We start from the raw sequence: 11,502 nt of genomic DNA, 5'->3' as shown, positions 1-11,502 counted from the left end.
TTTTTTGGTTGCAGCCGTCATTGTTGTTTGGCGGGTCGGGGCTGGGGATTCGAACCCGCCACCTTAGGTGTACGTGGCTGGCGCCTTAGCTGGTTGAGCCACAGGCGCCGAGCCAGGTTAATGATTTTCTACTATCCCCGAAGACTTATGTGTCTGCTGTGTCCTCCTCACATGTCACGGCCTCAGTCAGGCTAGACTCTTCCCTTACTCCTCGACCCTGGTCCCAGGGAAGGGACTGCATCTTGGGATCTCTTGTGTCCTTCCTGCAGAGGCCTCACAGCCAGGACAGGGCTGCAACTACCTTCTCTAGGAAAGGAAAGAGAAGACGTGTGTGTCCTGAACACCTGCTGTGTGCCAGGAACTTTTGTAGATATGTGGCATTATTGTGCCCATGTTCACAGATGAGGAAACTGAGACTTGGAATGGTTAAGTTAATTGCCCAAGATTACAGAGCTTATAGATGATGGAGCCAGAATTAGAGTCCAGGACTGTCTGGTTTCAAACGTCAGCTGTTCCACTTGCACATTGTGTCCCCCCAGTAAGGATGGTTTGGGTCTCAGAGTTGAACCAAGACTCCTAGGACAGTCTCTCCTAGAAAGAGAACATAATATTACTAATAACTTACAAAGAGTCTTCTTGTGTCTTTCAGATTGGCTGCTGCTCCAGACCCCTCACCTGGAGTTCCAGGAGGGGGAAAGCATCACGCTGAGGTGCCACAGCTGGAGGAACAAGCCTCTGACCCAAATCTCATTCTTCCAGAATGGAATAGCCAAGAAGTTTTCCCATCTCAATTCCAGCTTCTCCATCCCACAAGCAAACCCCAGTCACAGTGGTGACTACTACTGCAAAGGAAAAATAGGACCGACAGCCCATTCATCCCAGTCTGTGGTCATCACTGTCCAAAGTATGCCAAGATTTAGGGGAGAGAAAGAAGGGGGGACAAGGGCTGAGGCCACATGGGCCTACATGGAGACCTGAGAGAAGCCACAGCACAACATTGGGCGCAGAGGCAAAGAGGAGAGGGGTGGAGGCCTTGCTCAGTGTGGGCTGGTTCATGAGAGTAGGGGTCAGAGCTTGGAGCCCTCAGCTGCCAGGTGATAGGTGACAAGGCTGTTGTCCCCCTGTGAAATGCAGGAGCCATACTGCAGTGAGGCTGAGGTCTCCCATTGGTGCAGAGGTTCCTCAAGCTCCTGAGGTTTGCCTTGTTCCTTCTCATTTCCTGGGTTACGGCCATTCACTATGGAGGGCCTGGTATATCCTGGACAGTTCAAGGCTATGCTTGATAGAGTAGTGATGCTTCCAGCTCTGGGAGGCTTCAGGCCTAGCCTCCCCACTGTCTGTCCCTGAGGGGTAAGGGGACCTATCCCTCTGCTGGCAGACACTCCCTCAAGTGCAGCCACAGAAATGATATGCAGGCGAGTTTGGGAGGGGATGTGTGAATTGAGTATTGCATCAGTGAGTGACCCAGACACAGGACAGCTCAGGTGACAAGTCCTGGGGAGGGGGAGGAGGGTGGAGGTGGGACAGGGAGAGTACTGCCTGTCCTGAGGTCTGTCTTCCCCAGGGCCCAAAGACAGCAGCTCTTCGCCGATGGTGATGATTGTGGCTGTGGTCGCTGGAATTGCTGTAGTGGCCATTATCGCTGTCATAGCAGCCTTGACCTACCGTAAGAGAAAGCAAACTTCAGGTTTGTGGCTCCCCTCTGCCCCTCTGGGTTTTGGTTTCTGCTTGGGAGGGGCTCTGATGCCAGATGTTTTCATAACTCCTGTCTTTGGGCTAGAGAATTCCATCATTCAGGTACAGATCTGTATTTCATTCATTCATTTATTCATTCTTAAAGACATGAACAAACTTGCTTATGTGTCAGATGATGTGCCAGATGCTGTGGGTGACACCAAGATATGGAAGTCTGGTCCTTGCCCTCAGGGAGTTCTCAGCATTGTGGGGAGATCGTTATAGTAAGGTGGGACAAGAGCAGTGACAGAGAAGTGAGAAGGCTGTGACAGGGGTACAGAGGCGGCTCCACAGTCCAGCATGGGCTGTGGTGGTCCAAGCAGATTCCGTGGGGGCAGTGTAGTGCAGTGATGGAAGCACATATTGGGTGGCCAGACTGCCTGGGTTCAAGTTGCAGCCTCACAGCTCAACAGTTACCTGACCTTGGTGAAATAGCCCACCTGTCTGTCCCTCAGTGTCATCATCTGGAAATGGGGACACTAACAGAAGCCACCTCAAAGTGTTATGAGGATGAAAGAGGCTGAAGCTCTTCCCCCAGGGCCTAGTAGACAGTGACAGCACATAGGTATGAAGAGGTGGCATGTGATGGCAGCGGTTAGTTAGGCCAAGAGGACACTCCAGGCATGGGGCCAAGGCATGGAGGGAGGACTACTGTGGCTCACATAGGGGTCGAGGGAGGAGTGCGTCACCCAGAAAGGAAATGTAATACTACTAATATCTCACAAAGCACTTTGCAATTGGTTCAGGACCTCAGTTAGTGATAAATCAACAGAGAGATTCAGAGACACTGAAAAGGGTATGAAAGATGTAATGGAGTGGCTGTTTGACCCTCCTAGGAGTCCCCACCACTTGGTCTTTCTAGACCATAATTCAGGCTAGAGAATCCCTGCTGGAGGAGCTGGGGAGGAGGGAGGAGAAGAAGTGTCTGTGAGAGGGAGGATCTGTGTTGTTCCTAACCCAATCCTGCCCCTTGTCCTTGGTCCTGAGGATCCAGGCCCTATCCCATAATCCTACTAACTTGCTATGCCCCTCCTACCCTCCCAGGAAACCCTGAGCACAGGGAAATGGGAGAGATCCTCCCAGAGGACCCAGGTGAGTACAGTGTTTGGGGAGTCAGTGATGTCCCACCCAGGGCTGCCAGGTGGCCTGGAGCCAGCAAGAAGTGGCTTGTGTGAGTTCAGCTGGGAGCTTCATGAAGGGGAGGGGCCTGGAGCGGGGCAGGGCTCAAATCTCTTGGTCAGTTCTGAGTCTAACTCCTGGGCCTGAAGAGGACCTCACTGGAGGTTAGAAGGGGAACGTTGGTCCCAGATAGAGAGGCGAGGATTGTGTCTGAATTTGTGGGATTTTTCCAGAGCAGGAAATCAGAGATATTTGGGTAGGGTTAGGAGTTGTGAGGCTGGGGCACACAGGATCCAGGAGATAGGAGTCTAAGAGGGAGGGGGAGTCTGAAGGGGGAGCCCTAGGGAGGAAACTGGGATTGCTGAGCAGTCTGTGGAGAGAGGGAGAGGGGTGGCCAGGCTCAGCCCTCCATGGAACATGAAGAGGACATTTGGGCTTGAGAAACCTCTGGGGGACTAGGGGCTCTAATGGGCAATGCCCTCCCACTCGGGAAGGTTTATTGAATTTTGGCCTGGTTCTGCCACCATCAGACCATGAAATCTTGAGCAAGTCACTGTCCTTCTTGGGAGTCACCTCACTGAGGAAGTGAGTGGGTGGCCAGGATGACCTCTCAGCCCTTTCAGGACTGAAGTCCTGCTCAGTGAGAGTGTTTACAGGAGCAAGAGGATTCCAGGCACTTCCTGACTGTAGCTCAAGTCAGAGCACAAAGGAAACTTGAGCTTTCTCTGGGTGCTTCCATGACAGTAGAAACCAACAGGAAAAAGAGAACTCAAAGACTCCACCTCAGATGGCTGGAGTATGACTCAGAGCAGAGCCAACAGATTTGAGAGCTTGAGCAAAATATCACCCACCCAGCTGTGCTTTGAGCAAGGTCTGCCTGTCCAGTGGCTAGGCCCGTGGGATATGGGCCCGTCCACACCTGAGTCAACTAGATAGAAGACAGTCCAGACACAGCCGGATCTGGACGTGTGGTTCTGTCTCCAGTGGCGTGAACACATTTCACAAGGCATTTGGGCAGCCAGGTGCTGGGGCTGATGGTTTCCTGAAGGTGTAGCTAGGTCTCTGGGATCACCACGGGTTTTATGAGAAGGGGAATTTAGAATGTAGTTTGTGGCCAGGTGCTGAGGCTCATGATTGTAATCCCAGCACTCTGGGAGGCTGAGGTGGGTGGATTGCTTGAGCTTAGGAGTTCAAGACCAGCCTGAGCAAGGGGGGAAACCCTGTCTCTAAAAAAAGAAAGGAATGTGGTTTGTTGCAGAGTTTGGAGCATGGCAAATAAAGGCTGTTTGTGTCCAAGGGATGAGAAAAGAGACTAGATGCATTGTCTCAGACTCCGCCCCAGCTTCCAAGAATTGCCAGTTTTGATACAGAGGCTGTTTTCACAGCTAGTGGAAATTTGGTGTGCTTTGAATATTTACCAGACTAAGTTCGTTCCTCTCTCCCTCCCTCCCTTCCTCTTTCTTTCTCTTTCTCTCTCTCTTTCTTTCCTCCCTCCCTCCCTCCTTTTCCTCCCTTCTTTTCCTCCCCCCTCTCTCCCTCTATACGTCCCTTCCTTCCTTTCCTCTCCCATTTCTCTCTGAGAAACTCACTTTCACTCACTCTTCCTTTTTAATGCCACTTTCACTCTCTCCAATTCCACGGAGTACTGGGTCTTTACAGTTTTATCTGGATGCCCTACATTTGGACATTGTAGAAATGTCTTCTTGCCCTGAAGTCTGTGGCCAGAAAATACCTAGACCACTTCACTCTGACATCCAACACCCCCACTTTCCCGATATCTCAGATCCCCCAAGCTGCCTGGTTTGCTTCGAGGAGAGGTCAGCAATCATCTGAACAGACAGTAGCACAAAGGACTGCTTCCTGCTGCCTGTGCCGCCGGCAGGGGAGGGCTGCGTGTGGGACACCCTTAGGGTGGGCAAATGAATCCGCTGCTTGGCCTCCAAGCCTGAGGTGGGGCAGCAGTCTTTGCTTTAGGTCTAGTTTGGGCTTTGTTTGTGCAGCCTCAGCATCAGCACATGTAGGCCCCGTTTTATGCAGTGCCCCAGCTGATTTGTCTTCTTTTTGCCCACAGCCAATGTCACTGATGCTGAGGAGGCTGCCAGAGTTGAGGTGGGTAAACCCAGTGCCCTGCTTTTCCTTCTCTGGCCTCCCTTCTTCCCGAAGGCCTCTGCTGATGCCTTCTGTGCTATGTGCTCACTGTGAACCCCCATTGCTCATTTCTGGTCTCCCCAGGTCGAGAATACAATCACCTACTCACTGCTCATGCACCCGGAGACTGAAGAGACAGAGCCCGATTACCAGAACCACATTTAGCTTCTGTTGTCTTGCCCTGGGATTTGGGAGAAGAATCAGAGACAAGGATTTGGTGTCTCCTGGCCTAAATTTCTGTGGGGGAAGACAAGGGAACACTGCAGTTCCCAAGGAGAAGGACTGTTCCACAGTAATCTATATGAGTCCTGAAGCTCCCTGTGCTAGAGCCACAGACAACACGATCCCAGATGACTGACTGTGTCCTCTGTGCCTCAGCACTTCTCCACATCAAGACTCTTCTGTTAGACACCCACTTAGCCAATAAAATTAGTAAAATTACTGCTATTAAGAGATTGTAGCAACATGGGAAATGCTTATGTTATCAGTTACAAGAACAATTATGTAAGTATATATGATTTCAGAAATGTTGCAATAGACTAACCAATACCAGCACATTAAAAGTAATTTTTTTCAGAGTGATGGAATTATTGATGATTTTAATTTTCTTTCTTTATTTTTCTATAAATATCTTGTATTACTTTTATAATAAAATATTTTTAAAAACACTATTCTGTTTGCCTTTTCAAGGCTGTATGGGTTGAGGGTGGACTGAACTAGCTGGGGTCTGCTTCTCATCAATGATAAGAATCTTGGGAAGGGGGTAATGGATAGGAAGTGAGGGAGAGGAGAGATGGGCATTTGGAGTATAGGGTGAGTGCCCCTCTTCTTAAAGCTGAATACAGTTATATACTGCTTAATGATGTTTAGTTTAACAACAGACCACATGTATGATGATGGTCCCATTAGATTACAATACCACATTTTCACTGTACCTTTTCTATGTTTAGATGTGTTTAGATACACAGTTACCACAATTGCTGTACCTACCGTATAATTGCCAGTACAGGTTTGTAGCCTGAGAGCAATAGGCTATGGCAGTGATCTCCAGCCTTTTTGGGATTGGGAACCAGTTTCATGGAAGACAATTTTTTCACAGACCAGTGTGAGAGGTGGTTTTGGGGTGATTCAGGAACTTTACATCCCAACCTCAGATCATCAGGCATTAGATTCTCATAAGGACTGTGCAACCTAGATCCTTTACATGCACAACTTACAGTAGGGTCTTTGCTCCTATGAGGATTAAGGCTGCTGCTGATCTAACCGGAGGCAGAGCTCAGGGGGTGATGCAGGTGATGAGAAGCTGCTATAAATACGAATGAAGCTTTGCTTGTTCACCTCCTGCTGTGAAGCCCAGTTCCAAATAGGGCACAGACTGGTTCTAGTCCTGGTCCAGGACTTGGGGACCACAGGGCCATGCCATATAGCATATCTACCAGGCTAAGTTTACCACTGAGTTACCACTACCATCTAGGTTAGTGATAAAATTGGGTAACTATACATTTCCCAGAACATATTCCCATGGTTAAGCAATGCATGACTGTATTCTTCTAGAGAATCTATATTCTTATTTTTATATCTTCTTCCCTTTCCTCCCATAGCAAATAAAATAATCACTTTGTTTTGCAACACAAGTTCTCAGGAAGTCAAACTTCAGATGAGTCCTCAGTGAAGACTGCTGACTCTTCCAGTTCTGCTGTTCTCCCAGTGTAGTTACCAGAAAGATGTGACCTTCTCAGAGCAGCCATCCCCCGCAGAGTAGAAACATGACTGACAGTCTCTTTGAGGGCTTGGTGAGTGTCCTTAAAGAAGCTTTGTTTCCTTGGGATGCTAATACAGTATCATTATGCAATGTTCTTCTTGAATTCAGGATTTACCAGCTTCCCTCTCTGGGTAATTTCCACATATTTCTGTGATAACTTTTTATGGTCCCACAATCAGATTTCATATGCACATATTGTTATACTTACAAGGAACAGTAATTATAATTGCTGGGTTAGCAAGGGTTTACATTATGCCAGACTCTTTATAGAGAGAGTTTGACATAAACTCTCTCTCTCATTCTTTCTCTTTTCTCTCTCTCTGTATACATACATACATACATACATATATACATATATATATATATATATATATACACACAAGTACTTATAGTATATGTGTTTTTTTGTTTGTTTCTGAAACAAGTCTCACTCTGTTGCCTGGGGTAGAGTGCCGTGGCATCATAGTTCAACGTATGTTGACCATAGTTCAACAACCTCAAACTGTAGGGCTTGAGCAATCCTCTTGCCTCAGCCTCCCCAGTATCTGGGACTACAGGCATGTCCCACTATGCCCACCTGGTTTTTCTATTTTTTAAGTAGAGACAGGGTCTCATTCCTGCTCAGGCTGGTCTCAAACTCCTGAGCTCAAGCAATATACCCACTTTTGCTTCCCAGAGTGCTAGGATTACAGGTGTGAGCCACCAAGTCCAGCCTATACTTATAGTTTTTAAAAGACCATATAATGGGATCATACTTTACAAATGATTATGTAGTTGACTTATTTTGTTTAGCAGTACATAGTGGAGCTCTTTCTATGGAAGCATGTTCTTTTTAAGGATTATATATTATTATCAAAGTATAAACATTATACCATATTTTATTTAACCAATTTTCTTTTTAAGGATTATATAGTAGTATCAAAGTATAAACATTATACCATTTTTTACTTAACTAACATTTTCAAGGTTTCAAATTTTTCATGATTATACACAAAGCTGCAATGAATAACACTGTTGGATAATATTCTTGACTGAATGTATGAGTATTTCTGCAGGTTAAATTTCTAGAAGTATAATTGCTGGCTAAAGGATACTTTTTATTGTCTTTATAAAAACAGTTTACATGTCCTTCCAAAGTATATTAAGGTTCCCATTTGCTGACACCCTTATCAGTATTTGGGCACTCTTAATTCTTAACCAATCTGATTATAATGGACTGAGTTACTGTTCCCTATGCAGCAGTAATTTCTTGTTATCTAGTAACAGAGCCCAATTTTTCTTTGGCAAAATAGCCCTCCCTTCACTCTCAGTTCACATAGGTAGGTGGGCTGACTTCATCCCTTTTTCCAGGGAAGGGCACATACCCCAATCTAGGCCAATCAAGTGCAGTTTCCCTGGAATTTAAATCTTTACAAAGTGTCACTAAGACTGAAGACAGGTGCAGTTCATTAATTCTAGTGGCACTGTCGACATGAGACTGCCTTCCTATATTCCCGAATCTTGTAGTTTCTGAGGTCCTTGAATTCTCTTTCTCTTCTGTCAGTTATCTCTGATTCTTTCAAAAATTTTCCTTTTTTGCTTAAAGTGGTATGGAAGATAAGTCGATTTACAGCTTGGCTGAAAAAGCTCCCAGATGTCTGAGTTTTACTCTTAGCTAAGATAAGCAAAGCCTAGCCTAACCAGTTAGATGGCTGGCTTGATTATGTAGCCAGAGGGGTATATAAACCCCGCAGGGGACATCCGCTTTGAGCTCTGCCCTAGCCAAGAGTCCTGGCATGAATCTTGGTGGTTCAATTCAGGCAAAAAGCACAAATAAAATCCAGTGAAAATAAGGAGGCTGGGGACCTTGCACATGGACTCTCTTGGACTCCCAGTAGATTGCTTACATTCTCTTTCTCTTGTTATACCTTTAAATAAAAGCCTTATTTATGCCCTGTAGAATATGTTAAGTTCTTTCAAATATTCTTTTCAGCAAGATCTTCTCTGACTACCTTTCCTCCACTGCTATACTCTGCTCTTATTTCCCCCATGGTAACTATCATTCTATGTGAGAAGTAAAAATAAAATCCTAAGACCCCTCCCCAGTCAACAGAGGAGGGTCAGTCTTGGCCAACAGGACCCCAAAGAAACCTTAAAAACTGAGTTTCCAGCCATGATGGGGCTGGAACTCAGACATGCCTCATTATCCCAACTCCCTTTTGAAGTTTAGACACAACTGAACAGCATTAATATTAAAACAGAGATCATAAGACTGGCAGAATAGATTCTTTGTGGCAATAAGATACCAAGTTATAAACAAGGCATTACACCACTGCACAGTTTTTCTAGCAGCTATAAAAGCCCTCTCCTCAAGGTAAGCAATATTGAATCCACTGCCAGAAGCTGAGCAAATGACCCCCTATTCCACAAGCCATAACTACAGCTTTGATTGGCTAAGAGATTCATCTCAATAACTTTTTCCAGATAAAGAGATCATAAACCATGGGCTGGTTCTAGCTGGTTTACAGAGGCAGTGCATTGAGTGCCTTTTTGTGCCGACTTCACATTTTGATGTATAAGGCCTAATTTTAATGCTTTTAAATGTTAAGTCTCTACCCCATTGTGAATATGAGATACATGTAACATATATGTTTGTTTTGGCACATGTGTTATGGCCCTTCCCCCTTATGAATATTTATAGTTCCTTCTATAACCTGTTGAATATGCATACTTAAACAACTCATTCAGAATAAATTCTGATCTCTCTCTTCTCTCCCTTAAAGTGTCTGCCTCTCCCATTAGCCTGAGGACCCCTTCCCAACCTATAGGTTGTAACTCTTTATAAGAAATAAAGTTCTCTCCCAACTTATGAACTCTCATGTTTTCAGTTGACGTGTAATTATCTTATGTATTGTTTTGCTTGAATATTTACATATGTTCTGAAATATAAGCTTAGTGCAGGCAGTGTGTTTATATTATTCGCTAGTGTATTCCAGGGACTGGAACAAGGCAATAAGTATTTTTTTAATGAATTAATGAATGAAACTTTTGTAGTTTCTGGATTACGTGACATGCTTAGAAAGGCTTTCCTTATCTTAAGAGTTCAAAACAGTAATCGTTTATTTATTAACCTTCCTTGAAATCATACTATATTTATCTAAAACTCCTAAGTGCTTTAAAAATGTTAGATCTTAATATATGTGAAACTCATCTTTATATTTGGTGTAAGGTAAGGACTAATATAATTTTTTTGCACATGAAAGTCAATTGTCTCAATACCATTTGCTGAATAGTACAAATGATTTGAAAATGAGTACAAATGATTTCTCTCTCCACACTCCCATCACAGGTCAGTTTTGGGCATCTCTTCTGCTACATTCTTCTATTTGTCCATTCCTACATCAATATTACATTTTTACTTACTGCAACATTACAGTGTCTGTTGTTGTAGAGAAAGTTAAGTTCTTTCTCATTCCTTTGTTTGAAGATTTTCTCAGCTATTACTACCCCGTTTCTCTTTCAGATGTACTTTACAATTCCATAATACTGTAAAGGTATTGGTGAAATTCCGCTGCCCTTTTAGTTGAATTGGTAGGAACTGACATCATATTGAGGCTTCCCAAGTTACAGCTTTTCATTAATATCGGCTTATAGGGTGGGCCTCTGTGCCTCTTTGCCTACTCGCCCTGGCAATGGAGGCCCATTACTGTCTATGGCAAACACATCTTGTTCTGTAAGCCTATCCCTTTTCTCTTCCTCCATAAACTTTGTTTCATGCCTGAAAAAAAATAGGCTGATAGAATTTTTCTATACTATCATATGGGTTTGGTACAATTTTTTGTGATAGGTCTTTGACAACCTTTCTTTTCCTGTCGTTTTTGGCCTGGTTAGGATTTTCTATCTCTTTTGGAGTCAACTTTGAAAACTTTTACTTTCCTAGGAAACCATCTATTTCATTGGTATGTAGGGTATATTATATTTTCTATCTTTTGGTAACAACTTACGGGTTTATAGTTACATCCTCCCTCTCCTTCCTAGCTTTTGGGTTTTCATTTATCAGTTAGGATGACTTCAGTTGGAAATAACAGGAAATCATGGTTTGAATTGGCTTAAACACGAAGGAAATGTATTATCTCTCATAACAAAAAGTCCAGAGATAGGATGTATCTAATACGTTAGGACTCTGGATCTGCTTTTCTGCAGTTTTCTGGGCACTGCCCTTGGGCTACATGATTATGACTCCAAGCATCCTAGAAAGAAAGGTAGTAACAACCTATTTTACATGTCTCTTGAGAGGAAAACTTCCTTAGAAACCCTGCAGCAATCTGCTGATCATATTATATTGGTCAGGATTGGCTCACATGCCCACTCCTAAATCAATCACTAGAAAGAGGACTGAGATTATGTAACTCACGTAGCTTGTCATTTCAAGGTGGAATGATTGCTGAAGAGTTGACCACCTTGACCACTATATATGTCTGTTCATCCTAATCAGACTTGCCAAAGTTTTGTCTGCTTTATTTGTCTTATCCCAGCTTTTTTTTTTTTTTCTTTTATTGCTCGGGATTCATTGAGGGTACAAAGAATTAGTTTACACTGACTGACTTGTTAAATGAAGTCCCTCTTATACTTATGTCCCGCCCTCAAAAGGTGTACCATATACCATGGCCCCCCATCTGCCCCTCCTCCCCTCCCCACTTGCTCATTCCCCTACCCCTCACCTTGTATTAGCTCATCTACTGCTTTCTTTTTTTTTTTTT

The 11,502-nt window shown here is 44.4% G+C and overlaps 1 protein-coding gene across 1 annotated transcript in view; it reads left to right on the top strand.

The window, feature by feature from the left end:
- Positions 1 to 5,578, top strand: part of FCGR2B (Fc fragment of IgG receptor IIb) — a 16,442-nt gene extending 10,864 nt beyond the window's left edge. Inside the window, exons 5-8 of the mRNA XM_023510791.1 lie at positions 650 to 904; positions 1,565 to 1,687; positions 4,925 to 4,962; positions 5,086 to 5,578. Coding sequence (XP_023366559.1) covers positions 650 to 904; positions 1,565 to 1,687; positions 4,925 to 4,962; positions 5,086 to 5,166 — 497 coding nt within the window. The 3' untranslated portion in view covers positions 5,167 to 5,578. The remainder of the gene's footprint in view (positions 1 to 649; positions 905 to 1,564; positions 1,688 to 4,924; positions 4,963 to 5,085) is intronic.
- The last annotated feature ends 5,924 nt before the right edge of the window (positions 5,579 to 11,502 follow it).

Source organism: Otolemur garnettii, unplaced genomic scaffold, assembly GCF_000181295.1.
Source record: "Otolemur garnettii isolate 467f Iridium unplaced genomic scaffold, OtoGar3 scaffold00016, whole genome shotgun sequence".
In the NCBI taxonomy this organism is placed as follows: domain Eukaryota; kingdom Metazoa; phylum Chordata; class Mammalia; order Primates; family Galagidae; genus Otolemur; species Otolemur garnettii.
The sequence above is the reverse complement of the archived record's forward strand: the minus strand, read 5'-3'. Positions and strand labels throughout refer to the sequence as shown.